This window comes from Microcaecilia unicolor, chromosome 3, assembly GCF_901765095.1.
Source record: "Microcaecilia unicolor chromosome 3, aMicUni1.1, whole genome shotgun sequence".
NCBI lineage: Eukaryota > Metazoa > Chordata > Amphibia > Gymnophiona > Siphonopidae > Microcaecilia > Microcaecilia unicolor.
In genome coordinates this window covers 48,761,693-48,787,389 of record NC_044033.1, presented here as the reverse complement: position 1 = coordinate 48,787,389, position 25,697 = coordinate 48,761,693, and the positions used below count along the sequence as shown (strand labels likewise).

General features: G+C 43.2%; 1 protein-coding gene across 1 annotated transcript in view; it reads left to right on the top strand.

Moving 5' to 3' along the window:
- The window catches only part of LYST (lysosomal trafficking regulator), a 347,836-nt gene that overhangs the window by 93,735 nt on the left and 228,404 nt on the right, over window positions 1–25,697 (top strand). The window contains exons 9-11 of the mRNA XM_030195890.1: window positions 7,321–7,387; window positions 12,628–12,737; window positions 24,740–25,151. Of these exons, the coding sequence (XP_030051750.1) occupies window positions 7,321–7,387; window positions 12,628–12,737; window positions 24,740–25,151 (589 nt within the window). The remainder of the gene's footprint in view (window positions 1–7,320; window positions 7,388–12,627; window positions 12,738–24,739; window positions 25,152–25,697) is intronic.

Here is a 25,697-nt window from a genome sequence, read left to right as displayed (position 1 = left end):
TCAGCTTCCCCCCACAGCACTTGCAACTCGGCCTCTCATTTCTGTGACTAGAAGCTTTCCTATTGACTGGATCCTACCACAGCCTCTGCACAGAAAGGGGAGAGGAGGCTTGGAGAACTGTAGAGGGCTAAACTTTGAAAAATATCCAGACACTTTAGCCATAATTCTGGCTTCAAGACAGTTAATTTAGAAAGGGGGATTCCTGAAAAAAAAATGGAGCTTTGGCCCCTAGGCATGTGCCTAGTTAGAGCCAGATTAAGGAATGAAACTAGGCACATGCCTAGGGGCCAAAATCCAGTTTTTAAAAAATGTTTTATTCCTTAATCTGGCTCTGAGTTCCTACCCTTCTAAGGAAGGAATTTTCTAATGATGAAGAAGCAAGACTTTTCAGACACATTGGACCCTCACCTTTCTGACCAGTTGTGGAGCTGATCACCAAAAGGGTTGAATTGAGAAGACTCCCTGGGATTATCATCAGACCTATCTCCCTTATTAGCAAAGAGCATATCCCACTGGAAGACCTATCATTTCCTAATTGTATCAGCTAGATAATGAGACTCTCTTCCTGATCCAGGAAGAAAATGAATCTAGATCTGAAATGTTATGAATACTCAATTTCATTGAGATTGAAAGATATGGTAGCAGTACCAGTTACCTACCACCCTGTCAGAGCAGAATGAGGCAAGTACCACCATTATGAGTGCCAGTTGCCAGGAAAATGGATATAAAATATAATTCTAACCAATTTTGGGTTTTAGTTCAGTACATCTGCCACATCACTGAGCAGTAGTGGAGTCAGTTTTAAAGAAAATAAAGTGAACCACAAAGTATTTTAGCACATGTTCGGGAGAGAAGCAAAAAAACCTAGAATTCATCAGTAAAAAGGTTTTTCAATCAGCTATGCTTCCATCAACTCTGTATGATTCTACATTTGCATGGGTATTTGCAAAAAAAGATAGAAAGTTTTGGGAATCCGTATTTTGCTCAAATAAAGACAAGTTTGAAAACCACTTGCAAGATATGCAGGAATGTTAAAAAGACTCGGCACCTTTAGCATATAAACTTTTTGATATATCTGCTTATATTTCAGCTGCAGTCAGAGGAGATGGCCTGGTTTGTATTTTCTGGCTTGTGTGAGGACATTCACACCCGGGTAGCAGGCATGCCTTGCACAGGAGAGAATCTAATGAGAAAAGAAATAAAAGAAACACTTGCAGGCTTATTTTCGAAAGAGAAGTACGCCCATCTTTCAACACAAATCGGAAGATGGGTGTCCTTCTCACAGGGTCGCCCATATTGGCATAATCGAAAGCCGATTTTGGCCGTCCCCAACTGCTTTCCGTCGTGGGGACGACCAAAGTTCACAGGGGCGTGTTGGAGGCGTAGCGAAGGCGGGACTTGGGCGCAGTGGCGTAGGAAGGGGGGCGGGGGGCGGTCCGCCCCGGGTGCACGCCGCTGGGGGGTGTCGGATCCGTGCTGGTGCACTGCCCTCTCTGCCCCGGAACAGGTTACTTCCTGTTCTGGGACAGAGAGAGCAGTGAACCAGTGCGGAGCTGACACACCCCAGCAACGTGCAGTCGGGGCGGATCGGCCCTCCCGCCCGTCCCTTGCCGCAGGTATGCGCTCCAGTGGGAGGAGGGTTCGCCGTGCTGCACCTGGGGGGGGGGGTGCGCAGCGGCGACCCGCCCCGGGTGTCAGCTCACCTCGCTACGGCTCTGCTTGGGCGTCCTCGACCCATAATGGAAAACAAAAGGGCGTCCCTGACGAGCATTTGGACGACTTTACCTGGTCCTGTTTTTCTTACGACCAAGCCACAGAAAGGTACCCGAACTGACCAGATGACCACCGGAGAGAATTGGGGATGACCTCCCCTTACTCCCCCAGTGGTCACTAACCCCCTCCCACCCTCAAAAAATATCTTTCAAAATATTGATTGCTAGCCTCTATGCCAGCCTCAAATGTCATACTCAGGTCCATCACAACAGTATGCAGGTCCCTGGAGCAGTTTTACTGGGTGCAGTGCACTTCAGGCAGGCGGACCCAGGCCCCCCCCCCCCCCCCCCCACCTGTTAAACTTGTGGTGGTAAATGTGAGCCCTCAAAAACCCAACAGAAACCCACTGTACCCACATCTAGATGTCCCCCCTTCACCCGTAAGGGCTATGGTAGTGGTGTACAGTGGTGGGTAGTGGGTTTTGGGGGGCTCAGCACACAAGGTAGGGGAGCTATGTTCCTGGGAGCAATTTGTGAAGTCCACTGCAGTGCCCCCTAGGGTGGCTGGTTGGTGTCCTGGCATGTGAGGGGGACCAGTGCACTATGAATGCTGGCTCCTCCCACGACCAAAGGGCTTGCATTTGGTCATTCGTGAGATGGGCGTCCTTAGTTTCCATTATCGCCGAAAATCAGAAATGACCAAGTCTAGGGATGACCATCTCTAAGGATGACCTAAATGTCAAGATTTGGGCATCCCCGACCGTATTATCGAAACGAAAGATGGACATCCATCTTGTTTCGATAATATGGGTTTCCCCGCCCCTCCACCGGGACGTTTTGCGAGGACGTCCTCAGCAAAACTTGGGCGTCCCCTTCGATTATGCCCCTCTTGATCTCTTAAAGATCATATTGCCACTGTTCAGATTCCCATCGGAATGGGAGAACAACTGTTTCAATGCGAGAGGCATAGTTATATAGGAGAAAGTACTCATTATGAATTTTCAACAGTATCCCTAGAAAATATATTGTCTGCTTTGCTTTCCCCACCATCCCTCCCTTTGTGGCAGTCTTCTTCCTCCATTACCCTTTCTAGTAAAGCCTCCTCTCTCTTTTCCTATAGACGCTGTGTGTACTGTAACATCCTTATAATCTAACTACTGTAATCAGCACTGAACCGTGTTTAGGGGATTTTAGCAGTATATAAGCCCTAATTTGATTTGATTTCTTTGCAGTCTCCTCTCTTCCTCTACCAGATGTCCCTTTGCAGCATGTTTGCTCCCATATCTTTCCCTCACATCTTTTGCTAGTGCTCTGTTACTCTTGTGTCCTGCATTCCTATCCTGTCATTAGCCTACCCTGCCCAAATGACCATGAACATGTATTCTCCCATCTCTTTCCCTCTATTCCTGGCCTTCCTTGCCTTCCCACGTTTTCAAGTAAACTGGGCAATATAAGATTGGTAATCTGGTTCTGGACACTTCATACCCAACTACTGCCTTCCTGCATGGCTTACATATCTGCAGTTTGAACCATTTGGTGCTCTTTAGATCTCTGTAGCTACCTGGGAAAGTTGCTAATACATAGCCTGTCACTCCTGTCTACCCCCCTCCTCCTGTACAGACTCCCCAACATCCTCCTGAAGACCCTCTTACATAAGCCTACCACCCCCCTCCCTGGTGCCTACAGGAACTGCTCCATGGTGTTCCATAGGAATCAGGTAGGAATGATCATCAGACGCTCCCTATACATCGCTGGGTTCAAAATGCACCTGCAATGCCTAACAATAGTCTTGCCAGACTACTGCAAGGAGTCAGGCCGCCATACAAGTTACTCAGGAGGACTGATGGCATCATTTCTTTAGCAATAAAGCAGCTTGCTGTGTTCATCGTAAGCTGTATTATTCAGTTTATATAATATGCATTTGCATGCTTTGCATTTCATTGTTAGATAGCCTGTGACATCTTCAATTAACGTGCATTATGGTAATATAACATACAATATTACTGTTTTAATATGTGTTAAGGGGCAAATAATATAGGTACTGCCCCCTAACTTTAGTTGAATTTTTCAACTGAAAACTCAGGATACTATGTTTTACTGAAAATAGACTACAAATTTAAGGGGTCTTTTTACGAAAGTGTGATAACAGATTTGGTGCATGCTAAATGATAAGTACATAAGTAATGCCATACTGGGAAAAGACCAAGGGTCCATCGAGCCCAGCATCTTGTCCACGACAGCGGCCAATCCAGGCCAAGGGCACCTGGCAAGCTTCCCAAACGTACAAACATTCTATACATGTTATTCCTGGAATTTTGGATTTTTTCAAGTCCGTTTAGTAGCGGTTTATGGACTTGTCCTTTAGGAAACCGTCCAACCCCTTTTTAAACTCTGCTAAGCTAACTGCCTTCACCACATTTTCCGGCAATGAATTCCAGAGTTTAATTACACGTTGGGTGAAGAAAAATTTTCTCCGATTTGTTTTAAATTTACTACACTGTAGTTTAATCGCATGCCCCCTAGTCCTAGTATTTTTGGAAAGCGTGAACAGACGCTTCACATCCACCTGTTTCACTCCACTCATTATTTTATATACCTCTATCATGTCTCCCCTCAGCCGTCTCTTCTCCAAGCTGAATAGCCCTAGCCTCCTTAATCTTTCTTCATAGGGAAGTTGTCCCATCCCCGCTATCATTTTAGTCGCCCTTTGCTGCACCTTTTCCAATTCTACTATATCTTTCTTGAGATGCGGCGACCAGAATTGAACACAATAGTCAAGGTGCGGTCGCACCATGGAGCGATACAAAGGCATTATAACATCCTCACACCTGTTTTCCATACCTTTCCTAATAATACCCAACATTCTATTCGCTTTCCTAGCCGCAGCAGCACACTGAGCAGAAGGTTTCAGTGTGTTATCGACGACGACACCCAGATCCCTTTCTTGGTCCGCAACTCCTAACGTGGAACCTTGCATGACGTAGCTATAATTCGGGTTCTTTTTTCCCACATGCATCACCTTGCACTTGCTTACATTAAACGTCATCTGCCATTTAGCCGCCCAGTCTCCCAGTCTCGTAAGGTCCTCTTGTAATTTTTCACAATCCTGTCGCGAGTTAACGACTTTGAATAACTTTGTGTCATCAGCAAATTTAATTACCTCGCTAGTTACTCCCATCTCTAAATCATTTATAAATATATTAAAAAGCAGCGGTCCTAGCACAGACCCCCTGAGGAACCCCACTAACTACCCTTCTCCATTGTGAATACTGCCCATTTAACCCCACTCTCTGTTTCCTATCCTTTAAGACAACCATAGGAATATAACGGGCATCTTATCATTTAGTGCACCGTAGTAAAAGGACCCCTAAAAGCCTAACTTAAGATCCTAAATTTAAGAACTCAGCTTTTTTTTTTTTTTTATGAATTGGGCTGCAGAAAAAATATATATAGTTAGATGCCAAATAAAGGAGGGGTGGAGGTGGTGCCAGGATTTCTTTTTAGCCTCGGTCAGTGCTTAATATTTTTATTCAATGCGCTACTTATACAGATAGCAGTACTGAATATATGTATTAAGCTCCAGAGCCAGTGTTCAAATTAATGTGGTGACTGTACTTGCTAAATATTGGCCCCTATGGGGTCGATATTCAGCCCATTGCAGTAAGCGGCTGGTAAGCTTCCAACCGTGGGCTTAACTGATCCCCTTATTTGTAGTGTCAGGGCATGTGCTTCTGACATTGAATATCCAGGCTGGCCCATTCCTAACCTAGCTAGTTAGGGGACGGCTGGCTAGTGGTGCTATTCAGTGGCACAAACCAGCTATTTCAGGACATCTCCTGTCCAGTTAAACGCTTTTGAATATCAACCCTATGATTTTAAGGGTCCCTTTTACTAAATTATGGTAAACTTTCAGTTGGTGTGGCTTAATTCAGGATTTTACCACACAGTAGCTGCAAATTTAACATGGCACCTATTAAGGATATTCCCATTATCTTTTAAATTTAGGTTGTGCATTAACATTTTGAGTAATATGTGGTACTTGCTCTCAGATAACACAGAAACACTTAGCGCCTTCTATTTAGGCAGTATGTGGTAAGTGCAGCGCATTAACTGCCAGGTGCCTTTGATGCCCGATCTCTGCTCACACGCCTTGATGCAAAAGCACTTAACACCTGGTTTACTATACGCTAGCTACAAAAATACCACAAAGCCCAACCATTAAGTGCTTCACACCTTTTAGTAAAAGGGCCCCTGAGTATCACCTCCTACTTAACTATTTAAAAAAAATGTAGAGAAAATGTGTTTGCTTTTGGGGGAAAGTGGTTGATTTCACTAGCAATTTTTCATTAGCCCCCCCCCCCCCCCCCCGATCACTAAGCCACGCTAGCACCAACACAGCCCATTCACTTTGAATGGGCTGTGTCAGGGCTGCTGAGGGGGGGGGGGGGGGGCGGGGGGGGGACAAAATTCCCCGGGCCTCGGCTGCCGACGCTGCAGTTCCTGGTCTCACCTGCCTGCCTTCTCGGCTCCGGGCCCCATGCATTCGAAGTGGCAGTCACAGATCGCCTCCCTTCGGGCCTTCCCTTCCTGTGTCCCGCCCTTGCGGAAACCGGAAGTTACATCAGACGAGGGTGAGACACAGGGAGGGAAGGCCAGAAGAGAGGCGATCTGCGACTGCCGCCTTGAATGCAGGGGGCCTGGAGCTGTGGTGGCAGGCAGGTGAGACCGCGGACTGCAGCGACGGGGGGGGGTGGCAGCAGTGGGGGGAGCAAGGGGGGGCGGCAGGGGCTGGGGGAGCGACGGGGGGGGGGGGGGCGGCAGAGGCAGGGCGGCCTTGCCCCTTGGCGGCCCTGGGCATTGCCACGCGGATTAGTAAACAGGGCGGGGGTAAATGAGTAATCCAAAATTACTTTTCCACAATTTAAGATTATATAATAATTTTGGTTACAACATTTAAAATTATATAATGATTTCGACTGTAAAACAAATATGCAAAATGAAATCAAAGTGAGATTCTAATGTGTTTGCCTTGTGGTTAATGATGTACCCCTGAGCCTTTGAGTTTAAAAATACATCTTAAAGGACCTTTTACTAAAGTGCAGTAAGTAGTTACCAGGTAAATTAGTTTGCACTTCCACATGGCCGTGATAACCATCAATGTGCTAGCATAACAGCAAATGCTAATTCATTCAGTGGAATATGTAGGGAATATTTGTGGACTGTGCATTGCAGTTAGCACATGGTAATTGCTGTCACCTCTGCAACTAGTGCCTTTTTTCCTTCTGTCATTCCTGTTAATACAGGAGAAAGATATTACCTTTGCTGAACTGCATGGATAGATATTGGGAACATCCCCAGCAGTTATTGTAAAGATTTTGCAGTTACTACATGGCAATTCTGGCTTTTTTTTTTTTTTTAGAAAAAGGCCCACTTAGTACTGAATATTGACATGCATCCTGGTGTATGTTACTGTTTAATTGGTATTCTTAGAATATTTGTAGTCAAAAGTTGATACTTTGCACTCAATTTGTCATATTGGAAAATGTTTATGGATTAATACTTACACTTAAACTAATAATTTTTTTTCCGTGTTTCCTTTGTTATACAGGGAGCTGTAAAAATTATATTGGGAGGGTTTCAAAATATTTTGATGCAGACAGACCCTATTTTCCAAGGTTGGTTTGAATTATCTACATTATTTAAAATATTTTAATCATAGTATAAATATATCTTGACTTGCTAACTAAAACAGAAACAGTTAACTAGATTAAGGAGCAAGTTACAAAAATATGATGTTTTTGCACTTACTGCACCTTAAGTGCAAAACTTAAGATGTTGTAGATGTGAAACATAAATGTAGGAGGCATGCCGACATCTGCATTCTATTTACTGCACAGATATCCCATGGGCTTGCGTCTTTGGGAGATTGAGTGAAATAGGTATTACAGGCAGGGGCGTATCTGGACTCGGGCGGTAGGGGGGGCCAGAGCCAGAGGGAGGGGGCACATTTTAGCCCCCCCCCCCGGCGCCACCGATCCCCCCCCCCCGCCATTTCCGGACCCCCCCCTCGCCACCAATGACACCCTCCCCCGCTGCTGTCACTTACCTTTGCTGGCGGGGGACCCCAACCCCCCGCCAGCCGAGGTCCTCTCTTCCATGCAGGCTGCGCCGCTGCAAGTTGCAACGCTTCCTGTTCTTCTGAGTCTGACGTCCTGCACGTACAACGCGCAGGACGTCAGACTGAATTCCAAATTCTGAGTCTGACGTTCTGCACGTTGTACGTGCAGGACGTCAGACTCGGAAGAACAGGAAGCATTGCAACTTGCATCCTGCACGGAAGAAAGCACTTCGGCTGGCGGGGGCTTGGGGTCCCCCGCCAGCAAAGATCGGCGACGGGTTGGTGGCGGGCGGGAGGGAGGTGGAGAGGGTCTGTGGTAGGGGGGTCCAGGGCGAAATCTGCGGGGGCCCTGGCCCCTGTGGCCCCACGCAGATACACCCCTGATTACAGGTACTGTTCTTGTCTGGTGATGTTTTTCTTCAGTCGAACCTACTGTGCTCTGAAGAATGGAAAGCAATCATCTGATTGGCAACCATTGTGGAGAGTGCTTCTTTGCTGGTTTTGTTTAACATCTTTGAGTTCTTTAGGGGAAAACACCTATATTTGTATGCAGATTATAATTTTTTGCTTATTTCAGTTCTTAGTTATTTAAGTGCTACCTATGTTAACATCACTAATGTCAGAGGGGGTAGGGAACTAGTGGAGCCGACAGCTGCACGACTGCTCCGTGCACCCCCTTACTGCCAGCACCTGGGGTAGACTGCCCCCACCACCCCACCCTTGGTACGCTAGAGGTTAAGTGACTTGTCCAGAGTCACAAGGAGCTGCAGTGACTTTAACCGCGCAATTAATTTGAATTGAAATTCAGCCCTTGTTATGATGAATTCTTTTATTAAGGATAGGAATGTAATGGTTTAAGGTGAAATCAAACAAAATAAAACATGGAAAAGAAAATAAGATGATACCTTTTTTATTGGACATAACTTAATACATTTCTTGATTAGCTTTCGAAGGTTGCCCTTCTTCCTCAGATCGGAAATAAGCAAATGTGGTAGCAGATAGTATATATGAGAGAAACATCAAAGCATTACTTTGACAGTCTGACAGAGTGGGAGGGTGGGGGTATGCATGGGGACATCAAAGCATTTCATTGATATTCTAACAGAATGGATGTTGGTAGGTGAGAGGAGGGTAATAAACAGAGAAATAAACAAAGAAATACAGCTTTATGTTCTATAATGAGTTAGAAAACCCAGATCCTTATTAAGTCCTGTTTGTTGGGTGTCAAAATATTCAATCATTCTTATTTCAAAGGTCTTACGTTCCTATATTGTTTTAAAATTACCTTTCAGTATTCTTACTGTGAAATCACTGGTGCCGTGTTATCAGATGTCAAGCTTCTTTGGGTCACAACGGTTAAGTGCATGCTCCAGTTAACTGCATGTATTTCTTTGGCCTCAGACCCTTCTTGCACTTAAGTGGATTTCACTGTATATGTACCGTTAGCTGTACTGAAGGAGGGAAATTTTCACACAGTGGATTTACCTGGATAAAATGTTTTTTACCCTCAAAAAACACCTTTTAAAATTGCTGTTACAATTTTATGGCATTCTCTCCTGTTCTCACCAAATCGTTTTTGGAGGGAGGGAGGTTTTATTACTATCTCTTCTCCCAAATATCTGTTTTAACTACAATAACTATTCGAGATCGGGTGATCACGGGACAAGATGGCGGCATGAATTTTCGTGGCATGCAAGCTCTGGATGTTTGTCTCCTAAAACTTTTTTCTTCTTACCAATAATGCCCCATACTAAGTGTAAAGGGTTGGTGAAGGTTGAAACCTCGACGCCTCGACCCCCTGTAGGACAACAATGGACAGATACGCCACAAAAACGCCTACTCCGATATCCGGGGGGAGTCCCGCTGCCTCATGGGAAGGAACTCATGGAGGCTTGGGCCTTGATACCACCTTATCTCCCCCGGACCACCGAGCGCCGCCTCAGCCTGAAGGGCGCCTCCCCCAACAGGGGCACAGCGGACCGAACCCGGTAGTGCAGCAACCCCTGAATCGAGGATTGGAGGTGGCGATGACCGATGGAGGGAAGAAACAAGAAGTTTTTCTTCCTCAGCCTAGTGCTTCGACGAAGTGAACTGGGACGGCGACGCTGGAGAATGTTTTAGAAGCTCATAAAAAACAACAAAGCAGTGGAATCAAATGCATTTATTGGAACAATACCCACAGGTACAAAACAAAAACAAAAAGGCACACAATTGCTTACAAAACAGTAGATAAAAAACAACAAAGCAGTGGAATCAAATGCATTTATTGGAACAATACCCACAGGTACAAAACAAAAAACAAAACAAAAAGGCACACAATTGCTTACAAAACAGTAGATAAAAAACAACAAAGCAGTGGAATCAAATGCATTTATTGGAACAATACCCACAGGTACAAAACAAAAAGGCACACAACTTGTGTGCCTTTTTGTTTTTTTTGAACCATTTGATTCCACTGCTTTGTTGTTTTTTATCTACTGTTTTGTAAGCAGTTGTGTGCCTTTTTGTTTTGTTTTTTGTTTAGAAGCTCTCCAGCGCTTGGAGGCATCAATAGCCAATTCCACTAAAGAAATTTCATCCCTCGTAAGTAAAATAGATTTACTTTCTAATACAATGGAAAATACTAAACAAGAATTTAATACTCAGATGAATGATTTAAAACAAGAGGTGAAGACTATACAGGAATTCAATGTGATAACAGTAAAAGACAGACTTTTTGGCCATTGGAAAATAGAACAGCTTGAAAATTTTCATCGTAGATTGACGCTTCGCCTTTTGAATTTTCCTAGATCTATTGGAGTTAGCCCACTGGACGCTTTTAAGAAATATCTAGTGGAAATATTACAATATACCCCAGAAATGTTTCCGCCAATAAACAAGATATATTACATACAGCCAAAAAAAATTACCTGATTCACAATCAACTCCAGAGGCTCACTCCATACAGAAAAGGGACGTATTGAATATAACAGAAATTCTAGATACTTCTATGACTGAAGAAACTGAAAGGTGGACTTTGATAGTCTCCTTTGTTTTTGAACAGGACGGAACATGTTAAAAGATTGTATTTCAGAAATGCAAAAACACTTTGCTTAGGTAAAAAAGTATGGATGTTCCCAGATGTAACAAGATCTACTCAGGAGAGAAGAAAAGCTTTCTTAGCCATGAAGGCTGATGTTATAGCTCTGGGAGCATCCTTTTACTTAAACTATCCATGTAAATGTGTAGTAAAGTTTTTAGGAATAAAATATGTGTTTTTTCAGTCTGAACATTTGAGTGAATTTATTAAGCTGAAGAAATTGGCTGCTGGTTAGAACAAGCTAAGTGGTGTTAGATAGAGTAGAGATCTTCTATGCTATATTGCTTTAAATTTTGTTTACATTTTCCTTATGTTTCATTTTCCTTCACGGGTCACCAGGTTTTAGTGGTCTAAAGAGGATTAATCAATATGCTTCTAGAAAGTTATGTTAATAGTTAGTAATATAAATCCGTATTGCCTTTTCAAGTTGTGTATGACTTGTAATGTATATTGAAAACGCAAAAAAAAAAAAAACTACAATAACTATTCAGTTTCGTTATACACCATTTGCCCTCCAGAAACAAATTTTATTTTATATGGTCTGAGCCTAAAGAGAATACATGAACTAAATACAGTATGAGGGTTTTGTAGGAGATGAAAAAGTTTGAATGTTTAGCACTTCAGATTTTGTTGTATGGAAGGTGAAAGCTGGTTGTAAAGAGCTGCTCAAAAAATCTGGAAGATGAGAAGAAAGGTGAAAAAATATAGTGCCCATTATTTAGCCTGTGGTGGTCAGCATTTTTAAGCCTTGGGCTGAGTTAAGCTTGGATATGCATTGCTGGGCCATGTTTGGGCTCCTGCATTGAAAATTCAGGTCAGTGCAATCACCCAGTAGTTAACTGGATACCGGCCATATTCAGACCTATACCAGGTTAGTCTTTTTGCTTTCCTAACTTTGTGTTTGCATAACTGGTTAGCAGACTGAATATCGCCACTAATTAATTAAGCGCTGGCTCTGCCCAAGCTCTGCCATGTCAGTCAGAGTTGATATTCAGCAGCATTGCCTGGTTAAGTGCTGCTGAATATTGGTGGCCGGCCTGCTCAAAAGGCCTAAACCCTGCTGAATATCAACCTATAATTTTTATAGGAATTTGAGTGGAAAGGAAAAGAAAAAGATGAGCAAATCCCAACACCCTGCAACACAACATAATCAAAGATCGTACTGGACAATTTACTATCCTCTTTTCCCTCAACCCATGACTCCTGATTCACCTCTATCTCATTTGACCACAACACAATCTTGTATTTGTTATCAACCGAAATGGCAAACGCCTTTACGGTACTTTGCAAGCCACATTGAGCCTGCAAATAGGTGGGAAAATATGGGGTATAAATATAATAAACAAATAAGAGCAAAAGAATGAAATGAGGCAGGTACATTTTAATTGAGTTTGTAACATATGGAAGATGCTTAGAGACTGATTTAAGGTATCCAGGTTTTTCCAGTTATGATAACTTGTACTGCAAGTGTATGCACACATGCACTCCCAAGCCTGGGATGAAAGTTAACCACTGATTATATGTAATGCTGTTGAAAGTGACCAGATTGCGATGAAGTTTTGGTCATTTAAAAAAAGTTTAAAGTGAATAGTTTTTACGTCCTTTCTGGTTGTGATCATTATGGCTGTTTTGAAAGCTGTATTGTAGTTAAAATTTATGATGCAAAGTAACATTTTTTTTAAATGTTATATTATAGTAACTTTTTTCCTCCAATTTAGAGTGCCAGATAGTTTTAACAAAATTGTTGGTGTCTTTAATGGGCTCAAGAACCTATTCAGAAGAGCTGGCCCTTCTCATGAGAATATTTTTGGAAAAAATACCACCTACAGTGAGTATGGAAAGCAATTTAAAATACTTTTAGTATGACTTGCATTTTCATTCCTTGACAGGTTGCAAAGCTGTCAAGTTAGCCAGTTCCAGGAGGGAGAATTTTTAGCCAGTACTGGTTTTGAACTTATGTTTGTGGTCCCTACTTCTACCATCAGTGCTACAGGTTCAGTAATCATAAGATTAGGGATGTTAAAAATCTAGTGCTAAATTAAAATAGCCTTCCTGAAATTGGCAGCTCTGGGATTGCATTTTTTAGGAGAGGCTGCAAAATAAGCAATTTGTAAAACATAACATTCATCATATGACACTTTTTCCATTTTTCCATTTGCAGACCTGGGGTGTGGTGTATGTGGAGTTTGTGTTTATGGTTGGAAGGTCTGTATAGTGTTTTCTGGGGGGTAGGGGTATTGGTGTTTGTATGGGAAGAGTTTGAAAAGTTTGTATGTGTCTCTATGTGGCTAGCTGGAAAGGTCTCAGGGAATATGTATTTGGTGACTAATATGGGGCATGGAGAGGTGTGTCTATAGAGTTGCATGTGTTGAGCTAGGAATTTCAAAGTACATTTCATGTGGGAAGTTTTAGACTGTGTTTAAAAATTTGGAAAGTTTGCAGCATTCGATGGCCTCACTCAGAAGTATTTCCTTAGAGATCCAACACAAGCTTGTGCTGCTTCTCGCAGTGTTTCTAAAGAGAGACCAGCTCTGATTTTTACCATCTCCGTGCAACTGCAGCTCAGCTACTCTGTTCTCCCGAAGTAGCAACAAAGTTATCAAAAAGTGACTGAGGAGATAGGCGCCTTAATTCCGGGGTCAGCAAAGAGTCTACCCGGGAGAGAATCCCATAGCTCCTGCTTCCGTGGAGCTCTCAAGCAAGCATTTCACTCACCGTTCTGGCTGGCCTGTTCATTGCGCAAATAAATCTGTTGGTCCCATCGAAAGAGCAGAAGCCCTGGGCTTGGAGGGATTAGGACAAGCTTTTCCTTGGTGTTCTCCATAAAACAATTTCAAAGGAAAAAGAGCAGCAAACACAGGTCAGATTAATGTCACCACCTTAGCTCCGTGCCCAAGAATCTACTATAGTTGATTTTAAGAATATAAGAATAGCCATACTGGGTCAGACCAATGGTCCATCTAGCCCAGTATCCTGCTTCCAGCAGTGGCCAATCCAGGTCACAAGTACCTGGCAGAAACCCACTTAGTAGCACCATTCCATGCTGCCAAATCCCAGGACAAGCAGTGGCTTCCCCATGTCCATCTCAGCAACAGACTATGGACTTTTCCTCCAGGAACTTGTCCAAATCTTTTTTAAACCCAGATACACTAACCGCCATTACCACATCTTCTGGCAACGAGTTCCAGAGCTTAACCATTGAGTGAAAAAATATTTCCTCCTATTTGTTTTAAAAATATTTCCATGCAATTTCCCCTGGTTTTTGTACTTTTTTGAATGAGTGAAAAATCGATTCACCTCCACCTGCTCCATACGACTCAAGATTTTGTAGACCTCAATTATATTCCCCCTCAGCCATCTCTTTTCCAACCTGAACAGCCCTAACCTCTTTAGCCTTTCCTCATATGGGAGCAGTTCCATCCTCTCTATCATTTTGGTCACTCTTCTTTGACCCTTTTCTAATTCCCCTGTATCTTAGTTTGAGATATGGCAACCAGAGTTGAACGCAGTACTTAAGTTGAGGTTGCACCATGGAGCGATACAGAGGCATTATATATTTTTGGTCTTATTTTGCATCCCTCTCCTAATTATTCCTAGCATCCTGTTTGCTTTTTTGGCTGTCATGGCACACTGAGCAGAAGATTTTAGTGTATTATCTACAACTAGTATAAAAGGCCCGTTTCTGACACAAATGAAACGGGCGCTAGCAAGGTTTTCCTCATTTTGCAGTTGCCTGTGAGGTGCGATGCCCCCCCTCCCGGCGCCATCCCACCCACGGCGATGCATCTGGCCGCAGCCATCCGACCCACCGTGCCCATCGCACCCACCTTCGCGTTGGTTTGGCGGCGGGGGACCCGGAACCCCGCCACCACAAGTCCTGTGTGCTGACTACGGCGTCATCGTCGGCGTTGGTAGCTGTGCAGGGCGGAGTTCTGTGCGTCTGACGTCTTGCACGTGCAGGACGTCAGACGCACAGAAGCCCTGCCTCCACAGGCTAGGAACGCTGAAGATGACGCCGTAGTGAGCAGACAGGGCTTGTGCTGGTGGGGTTTCAGGTCCCCCGCCGGCAAAGCAACGCGAAGGTGGGTGCCGCGGGGGGGGGGGGGGGGGGGTGCTTGGAGGTCCTTGTGTTCAGCTGCAGCTTTGGGGGGGGGGGTCTACGAATCTGTGGGCGGGGCTTGTATTTTTTGAGGTTTGGTGCGCGGGGAGGGGGTGGTGTTTGATGTGGGAACAGCTTGAATGTTTTGAGGTTTGGTGCGCGGGGGGGGGGGGTGTTGGATGTGGGAACAGTGGTCTCCGGAGTCATTTGCACTCCGGAGCTTTGGAGGTGCGTCCCCTTTCCGCGGGTGGGTTGGCAGGGGGAGGAGTAGGGAAACACGCTCCGCGTGTTTCCCTACTCCTACTCCTCCTCCCCCTGCGTGGGTGCGAACCGTTTGTTTAGTTGAGTTTTTTTTTCCTGCCCTCGACGTCATGACGTTTGACGCGAGGGAGGGGCACGGGTCAGTGGGGTGGCTTCAGCACCATGAATCCACGAACCGTTCTGGGAGACTGACTGACTTCAGTGACGTCAGTATCCTCAGAACGTTAAGGTTGCTTTTTATTGTAGTAGATGACACCTAGGTCTTTTTCTTGAGTGCCGATTCCTAAAGTGGATCCTATAATCATATAACTATGATTCGGATTATTCTTCCCAGTGTGCATCACTTTGATTTTGTCTACATTAAATTTCATCTGCCATTTGGACGCCCAGTCTTCCATTTTCCTTTGGTCTTCCTGCAATTTTCACAGACCGCATGCGTTTTGACAACTTTGAATAGTTTTGTGTCATCTGCAAATATAATTACCTCACTTGTCATTCTGATTTCCAAATCATTTATAAATATGTTAAATAGCGCCAGTCCCAGTACAGATCCCTGTGACACACCACTATTCACCCTCCTCCATTGAGAAAAATGACCATTTAACACCCTACCTTCTGTTTTCTGTCCAATCCTTCCTTCCTTCCTTATCTAGTCAGTTGAGTACAGCTCTCGGTCACTCTATGGATCAGTGTTTGCCATGCCTTCTGATCTCTCTCAGCTTCTTTCAGTTCTGCTATGTTCATTCCAGTATCTTCCTTGATAGTATCTATTCAGCGAATTCTAGGGTGGCCTCTTTTTCTTTTGCCACTAACCATTCCAAGCATGATGCCTTTTTCAAGGGACTTGCTTCGTTTGATGTGACCAAAATAGGAGACCTTTTGGTTTTCTATCTTGGCTTCCAGTGAAATGTTTGGTTTGATAAATTCCAGAACTACTTGGTTTGTTATTTTGGTTGTCCATGGAATATGTAACAGTTGTCTCCAGCACCATAATTCAAATGCATCAATTTTTCGCCTGTCAGCCTTTCTCAGCATCCAAGATTCGCAGCCATATGTTGCTATTGGGAAGGTGATTGCACTGACCAATCTACATTTGGTTGCCAGTTTGATGTCCTTGCTCTTCCAGATGTTGTTCTTGCTACCTATCGTACTTCTTCCAAGTGTCAACCATCTCTTAATCTCAGGGGTACATTCACCATCATGATTAATTTTGAAGCCAAGAAAGATGAAATCTTTGATGACTTCAATTTCTTCATTATTGATCTTGATGTCAACATTCACATTTTTTGTTGATGTCATGATCTTTGCCTCTTTGATGTTCGGGTGCAGTCCAATCTTCTCACTTTCTTCTCATCCTGATCAGACGTTCAAGATCCTTCTTATTTTCAGCCAACAGGGTGGTGGTATTAGCATATCGACCGTAACCTTACACTGGAGAGCCAAGTGAACTCTACAACCAAGAAAATGTTCCACTCAGTGTGGAAATTCAAACGCGTGAAACCATTCTTCCCGAGGGAAACATTCCGCAACCTGATACAATCAATGGTACTAAGCCATGATGACTACTGCAACGGAATCTATGCGGGATGTAAAGAGCAGCTCATAAAGAAACTTCAGACCGCACAAAACACAGCAACCAACTTATATTTGGAAAAACGCGATTCGAAAGCGCCAAACCCCTCTGAGAAAAATTGCACTGTCTCCCAATCAAAGAACTTATTACTTTCAAGATCTGCACCCTGGTCCATAAAATTATTTATGGCTAAGCCCCGGGATACATGACTGACCTCATAGACCTACCAACCAGAAACACAGTCGTATCAACACGTACATACTTAAATCTCCACTACCGAAGCTGTAAAGGACTCAAGTACAAATTAACTTATGCATCCAGCTTCTCCTACATAAGCACACAACTGTGGAATGCACTACTAAAAGCTGTGAAAACAACATACGACCATCTCAACTTCCGGAAATTACTAAACACCAATCTGTTCAAAAAGGCATACCCTACCGACCCAACTTAAGTGTCTGAACCCTGCAACACCATGCAACTAAAGCTTGTAATGAACACTATATAACTCTTCTTCTCTACGATTCTCAATGTGTCTATCAGGGGCATAGCCACGGGTGGGCCTGGATGGGCCTAGGCCCACCCAGTTTGGGTTCAGGCCCACCCAGCAGCGGAGCGGAGGGAGCAGGCAGCGCTGATCCTGCATCTGCCTCCTTCTCTCTGACGGCAGCGCTTCCCAGACGCTGCCTACCGCCACCACGATCTACCTCCTCCCTCTGTCTCACTCTCAACAGCAGTGGTAGCGTCGCGATTCAAGCACGCTACCTCCTGCTTCTAACCCGGAAGCGTCTCCTCTGCAGAGGTGGACCGGGGAGAGAGCCTGTTGTTAAACATTTACCAGCACACCACTGTCTAGTGCCCACCCATCCAACCTGTTGGCCCACCCAAAAATTGACTTCTGGCTACGCCACTGGTGTCTATAACATCACTTTGTATTTGCTTCTCTACCGGAGTTGGCAAACGCCTTCACGGTACTATGTAAGCCACATTGAGCCTGCAAATAGGTGGGAAAATGTGGGATACAAATGCAACAAATAAATAAATATCAGAGGTTGTTGATGTTTCTGCCACCTATTTTCACGCCAATCTTGGACTCATCTAGGCCTGCTCATCGCATGATGGTTTCAGCATACATGTTGAAAGCTGCTGGTGACAGGATACATCTTTGTCATGTGCCTTTTCCAATCTTGAACCAATCTGTGTCTCCATATGACATTCAGACATAGGCGGTTTGGGGAGGCTAAAGGGGGTGGTGTTAGGGGTGGGGCCAGGGGTGGAGCTTAAATCCATAATTATTACAAAATCCTTCTGTAATGCCAAATGTCTAAACTGTCCTATCTCCACTATTCATGATGTATTGTAAGCCACTTTGAGCCTGGGAAAAGGTGGGATACAAATGCAACAAATAAATAAATAATTGTCTGATAACACACAGAAAAAATAAATAAAAATAAAAGTCACAATTAATACCTTTTATTACATTTAGATATTAGATATGTATCATATGTCAAAGAATAAAGTGGTTGCTCAAAGCATATACTAACCACAATCGCTCAGCTGCAAAACACTATGCACAACTTTGTGCAAAAACACGCTCAGAGCGTTACTGTACCATAAATATTACACTGGGCAGAACCTAATACACCAATATACCACCCATATGGAAAATGCAGACCGTCAACAATATGAAATAAGGGATCATATCATCTCAATTCTCATGTAGAGCCACAAAACACCTAATTCATGTTTAATTTGGGATAAAATGCCATAAATAAATAAGTAAATAAATATAAACTTTTAATGTTGAGCATCTGATTCTCAAAGTGCACATATTCCAAACACTATAATGAAAATAAAATGATCTTTTCTACCTTTGTTGTCTGGTGACTTTGTTTTTCTGATCATGCTGGCCCAGTATCCGATTCTGCTGCTATCTGTCCTCTTAACTCTGTTTCCAGGGCTTCCTTTCCATTTATTTCTTTACTTTCCGCCTTTCTTCTTCATTTCTTGTCCTACATCCGTAAGTAAAAGCTGGGTCCTCCGCAGACTTGACTGTCCAGTGGATCCAGCTTCTGCCTATTTTCTTCATCCATGTGCAGTTTTTCTCTCTTCCTTTTCCCTCATCTCATCTCCTTCCTCACTCTTCCCTCCCCTCCATCCATGTCCAGCATTTCTTCTCTCTCCCTTCCTTCTCCTCCATCCATGTCCAACAACTCTCCTCTCCCCTGCCCCCCTCCAGCCATCCATACCCACCCAGCGATTCTCTCCTCTCCCCTGCCCCCCCTCCAGCCATCCACACCCACCCAGCGATTCTGTCCTCTCCCCTGCCCCCCTCCAGCCATCCACACCCACCCAGCGATTCTCACCTCTCCCCTGCCCCCCTCCAGCCATCCACACCCATCCAGCGATTCTCTCCTCTGCCCTGCCCCCTCCAGCCATCCACACCCACTCAGCGATTCTCTTCGCTCCCCTGCCCCCCCCTCCAGCCATCCATACCCACCCTCAACAATTCTCGCTCCCCTGCCTCCGTTGCAGCAGCCGCAGTGAAAGCCTGTCTCTAGCCTTGTAAGCCTTCCCTTCATTTCCGTCAGTGTCCCGCCCTCGCGGAAAGAGGAAATGACGTCAGAAGAAGGCGGGACACTGACGGGAACGAAGGGAAGGCTTCAGATCCTTTTCTCAATAGAGAAACCTCAAACTTGTAAATTTCCACCAATCTCTTTTCACTCATATTTTCTCATTTACCACATAATCAGGCACTCTTTTATAATTTCAGTTCTTTCTATCAATCCTTAAACATGGAGCTCAAAGCTGCATGACCTCGCAGTCCAAATCTTCAGTTGCTCTCTGTTCCCGGGCAGATTTCTAACAGGAGCTGCTCATCCATCTGAATACAGATTAACATACAGACACTCTAAAGGGAATTTTTAGTCAAAAACAATAGATAAATCCTTCATTTTTGGATCAAAACATTTTTGATCAGAGCCATGCCATAACATTAAGGCTGTAAACATTTCCAACAATTTTTACCCATAAATATGCAAATGAGAACCTCCCAAAAAAGGACTAATTTGCATATGATTTAAACAAATTTGAGTACATAGCATACCAATCCCATCTCCTAGCACCTAAATTCTGCAATTAGATTTAATACAAATACTTTTAAAACTTATTTTAGCACTTTTAAAATCTCAGGTGTCAGTGCAAGTCTCTTTGGTATGAACTGCTCATGCAGGAAGCCATCCTCATTAAATATCTCCCTGGCAACCCAGGACACCTCCAGCCAACCCCCCTGCTCTTCCAGCAGTAAGGTAAACAAATTAAACCATAAACCAATTTCTATAACTGGTTACACAAGGCTAGAGACGGGTTTTCACTGCAGCTAGGATGGAGGTAAATCAACAATTTAAATCCCCCAGGGGACTCCTGGGAGAAACAGCTGATCCATCCTGCTGCAGCAGGAGAGGCTTAGCCTCCCCAAGCCTCTTATACCGGACGCCTATGCATTCAGACTGTAGCTTATTGATCTTGATAGAGTGATCTTATGAGTTCAGTCAGGTGTGGTGATGTGCACATCTTCTTCAGGCAGGTCCAGAGCTTGTTGCCTTCAAATAATTGATAAAGCACATGTAGAGATCTCTCTGGTACTCCCTAGCTTTTTCCATAATCCATCGAAGGTTGGCAATATGAGCATGAATGCCTCTTCCTTTCCTGAAGCCAGCTTGCACATCTGACAACTCCCTGTCGATAGTTATACTGAAGCGCTGTTGAAAGATCTTCAGCAGGATTTTGCTTGCATGTGGTATCAGCGCTATGGTGTGGTAATTTGTGCAGTCCTTTGTATCCCTCTTCTTTGGAATTGGGATGAAAACTGATCTTTTCCATTCTTTTGGCCACTCACATGTGTTCCATGTACATTGGCATAATACTGTTAAGGCTGCCACTGGTATGGGCTCGAGCAATTATGTTGGTATACCATCAATTCCTGGTGTTTTTCGGTTGGCTAATTGCTTCATTGCCCACATGACTTCTTCCAGAATATTTGGTTCCTGCTCCGGTGTCTCATCCTTGTCTGTCAGATGGTTCTGTTGTTCACTTTCATATAACTTCTCTGTATATTCTTTCCACTGATCACATATTGCTAGCTGGTCATACAGTTCCTGGCCATTGCTCCCACAAACTATTGCCTTGCGAGCCATGAATGTCGACTGTGCCCTCTGCACAGGGGTGTAGAGTTCTCGCATATGACCTTTCCATCTTCTGGCACTGTCCATTCCAGATGTTCTCTTTGTCCTTTCTGTTTGGAAATCTACATTTAACCTTCTGAAATCTTCTCTGTTCCCCGTTGTTTTGACCTTCCTTCTCTCTTCTTCAATACTGATGGTTGAATCGGAAACCCACTGAGCTAATTTTGATGGTTTCTTGTGTGGGATATGTTCTAGTGCGGTTTCGATTACATGTGTTTTCATTTCTTCCCACAGTTTGTCTGGGTGTCTTTCTTCCATGGGGGATGTCAAATCTGTTCTGTAGTTCAGCTGTGTAGCTGGCGCTGATCTTGTCTGTGTCAAATCTCTTTGCAGCTGCCAATTGTTTGGCATTGCAGAATCTGAGTTTAACTGTGGCTACCAGTAACTGGTGATCTGATCCACAGTCAGCACCAGGGTATGTCTTCACTGCCAAGACTGAACTCTGCCACATTTCCTGACACAAGATATAGTCTATTTGGTTTCTGTGTTCTCCGCTTGGTGATATCCTGGTGTACAGCCAGTGTTTGGGTTGTCCAAACCAAGTATTGGTGATCATTAGCTGATCTTGGCAGAACTGACCAGACAATCTCCTGCCTCATTCTGCTTCCTAAACCAAATCTTCCAACAATTTTGAGTTCTGCCACAGTTACCACTTTGGAGTTGAAATCACCAATAATTTAGATAATGTCCTTATTTGGTGTTTGGCTTTAAAGCATCCTGAAGTTCACAATAGATCTCTTCAACCTCTTCCTCAGGTGATCTGCTGTTGGGGAATGTATTTGCAGGACTTTGATGTTAATGGGGCATATATTTGCAGGACTGTGACGTTATGGGGCTTCCCTCTGATTCGGGTGGCCATTATTCGGTCACTCAATGTCTGATAACTTTCAATGGCTTTGGCAAATTTTTTGTTCATGATAAAGCCCACCTCTTCATCTTATGGTGTCATTGCCAGAGTAGTACACCACATGCTTACTCAAATTGAAAAAAACCCATTGCCAGTCCAGTGTATTTCATTGATGCCCAGTATGTCAGTGCTCAGTCAATTCATTTCCCTTTTCACAATATCCAGTTTTCCTGTGTTCAGGCCATTTCTGTCCAGTAACCAATTCTTAATCCACAGAAGGACATTGCCTCCTATCCCATGATTCCTTAATTTTCTCAGGAGTCTCTCATGAGGAACTTTGTCAAAAGCTTTCTGAAAATGTAGATACACTACATCAACCGGCTCACCTTTATCCACATGTTTGTTCACGCCTTCAAAGAAATAAATCAAATTGATGAGGCAAGACCTCCCTTGACTGAATCTATGCTGACTCTGTTCCATTAAACCATATTTGTCTACGTGTTCTGTAATTTTATTCTTTATAATAGTTTCCACTATTTTGCCCAGCACTGAAGTCAGGCTTACCAGTCTGTAATTTCCCGGATCACCCCTGGAACCCTTTTTAAAAATTGGCATCACATTGGTCACCCTCCAGTCTTCAGGTACTATGGACAATTTTAATGACAGGTTTCAGATCACTAGTAGCAGATCAGCAATTTCATGTTTGGGTTCTTTTAATACTCTGGGGTATATACCATCCGGTTCAGGTGATTTATGACTCTTTAACTTGTCAGTTTGGCTCATACATCTTCCAAGTTCATTGAGATTTCTTTCTGTATCTCCGCATCATCACTCCTGAAAACCATTTCCGGTATAGGTAGATCTCTTACAACTTGTTCTGTAAAGACCAAAGCAAAGAATTCATTCAATCTCTCTGCTACGGCCTTGTTCTCCCTGAGTGCTCCTTTTGCTCCTTCCTGATCTAATGGTCCCAGAGATTCCCTCGCAGGCTGTCTTCTTCTGATATACCTGAAAAAAAAGGTGTTACTATGAGTTTTTGTTTCTGTGGCAAGTTTGGCTTGACAGTACTTATGTTGCTTCTTATTTTTTTCATTTGGATCCTTTTCCCATTTTTTTTTGAATGCTGTTGTTTTGGCTCTAATAGCCTCTTTTACCTCACATTTTAACCATTTTGGCTGTCGTTTGCTCTTTTTTCCACCTTTCTTAATATGTGGAATACATCTGGTTTGGGTTTCCATGATATTTTTAAACAACATCCATGCCTGATTTAAGGTCTTAACCCTTGCGGCCGATCCTTTCAGCTTCTTTTTAACCATTTTCCTCATTTTGTCATAGTCGCCCTTTCGAAAATTAAAAGCTGCTACAGTAGATTTCCTTAGTGACTTCACTCCAGATATTAGTTCAGATTTGATCATGTTATGATCACTGTTTCTCAGTGGATCCAACACCGTTACCTCCTGTACTATGCCCCGCATTCCACTAAGGATTAGATCCAAAATAGCTCCCCCTCATGTTGGTTCCTGGACCAGTTGCTCCAAGAAGCAGTCATTTATTACATCTAGACATTTTACCTCCCTAGCACTCCCTGATGTAACATTTATCCAGTCAATATTAGGATAATTATCACCCATTATTATAGTGTTGCCCAGTTTGCCAGATTTCCTAATTCCTGTAAACATATTTTAATCTTTCTGTTCATTCTGTCCTGGCTGATGGTAGTACAGCCCTACCAGTATATTCCTTCCCTTCACACCTGGAATTTCTGTCCATAAAGATTCTGTGCTGCTATCTGTTTCATGTACAATGTTTATTTTGTTTGACTCTATTCCCTCTTTAACATATAGCGCAACCCTCCTCCAATTTGATCCAGTCTGTCACTTCAATATAATTTGTACCCTGCTAACAAGTGCCCCTTTGATTGTCCTTCCACCAGGTCTCTGAAATGCCTATTATATCTACCTCTTCATTTAGTGCTATATACTCCAATTATCCTATATTATTTTTAAAGCTTCTAGCATTTGTGTATAGACACTTCAAATTGTCTTTTTTTCCTTGTGTCTACAGGCTGCTTTGAAGTTAATGGGGATAATTTGTATCCTTTACTCTGTTCTGACTTTCTTTCATCATTATTGGAACCTCTCTATTGGTATTCCCTAAAAAATCTGTTTCAGTAGTATCCTTCAAGGACTCCTGGGTGTCTGTCGCCTCCCCCCCCCCCCCCTTTTTAAAGTATTCATAAGTCTTCAGTTTCATTTTTGAGGTCATTTAGAACTCCGGTGTAGATACCATCCGGTTCTGGTAATTAGTTACGTCTTTGTTTGCCAGTTTGTTCTCTTAGAACTTCCAGGTTCACTGTGTTGTGTTTCAGTCCCTCTGTGTTATCACCATCAAAGAATGTTTCTGTCTAGGGTATCTCTCCAACATCCTTCTCAGGAAAACTAGGTTGCATCGTATGCTGCAGAATCAGATCACAGTTGTTCACCTCTTAGCTATGGGAATCCCCACTCCTCTGCTGGTTTAATCCTGCTTGTTGATAGAGGAAGCAAAGTTGTTCATGTGTAATACAGGTTTGATTTATCGCATTATCTGATAAGAACCTTCTTCCTCCTTACAAATAAGCAACTTTGCTTTCTAGTCCTATCAGTCTGACATACTTAATGAGTTCTAACTTTATTATTGTCAAAAACAAAGCAGAATAACAACAAAAATGAATAATTGTTTATGTATAAAGCTATTTTACTGGCATAACTGTTGATCACGAGTTAATATTCCATTAATTATTTTCATCTTTTTTATATATTTCTAGGATATACTACTTGAAGGAATTTTGAAAATTGTAGAAACTAATATCGATATGAGCCCATTAAAGCACCTCACCTTCCCTGTGCAGCAGACTTTGGGCAGCATCCATACTTCACAAAAATCTGTCAGTGCACTCAGCATAAAGGCTATAGGGATGTTAAGAAGAGCAAAACATTCACGGGTCAAGAAGGAAACGGACAGCAATGGTCAGGCTCAACACCTACTTTCCTCTTGGCACATTGCTCCTATACACTTGCCTTTAGTTGGGCAAAACTGTTGGCCACATATGTCTGATGGTTTCAGTGTTTCCCTGTGGTTTAACATGGAGCATAATATTGAAACAGGAAGCTCTGCAGAGAAAGGAAAGAAAAAGAGAAACAAATTGGTCTTCAGAGACAGCAGTATTAGTGATGCAGGTATGGATTTAAGTTCTCTTTGTCAAATACAGTTTATAAGGGATGTAAATGGTTTAAAACATTTATGTATATTGTTGACTCACTGATGAAAAGATATAAAATGTAGCCTATATTGTTAATTGTGACCATTTTTTTCTGTTTTTTCCTTATTCCATCTCTTCGTCTTTTATTTTTTATTTGGTATACTGCAAATTGTTATAAACATCATAGCGGTTTACAAATGAAATCTAGAAAAAAAAATAGATATGGCAGTCAGGGGACAAGAGAGAAAAGAGGGAAAAGAAGGTGAAAACATAATACATACATCCCTCCAAAGCTGAAAGAAACCAGTATGCAAAAGAGAATAACAGTCTTGCAGCCCCAAAAGAGTAGGGACTGGCCTACCTACTGCATCCATAAAAATGCAGTGTAACATCTTCTCTAAGTTTCCTTTTGAAATTTTTATGTTACTTTTAGAATACAAATCTAGGGGGAAGGAGTTCCCAAAAGGGGGGATAATGCAGAGGAAGACTGAGCAGCAAGAATGTTTTAGCCTGATGCATGAAA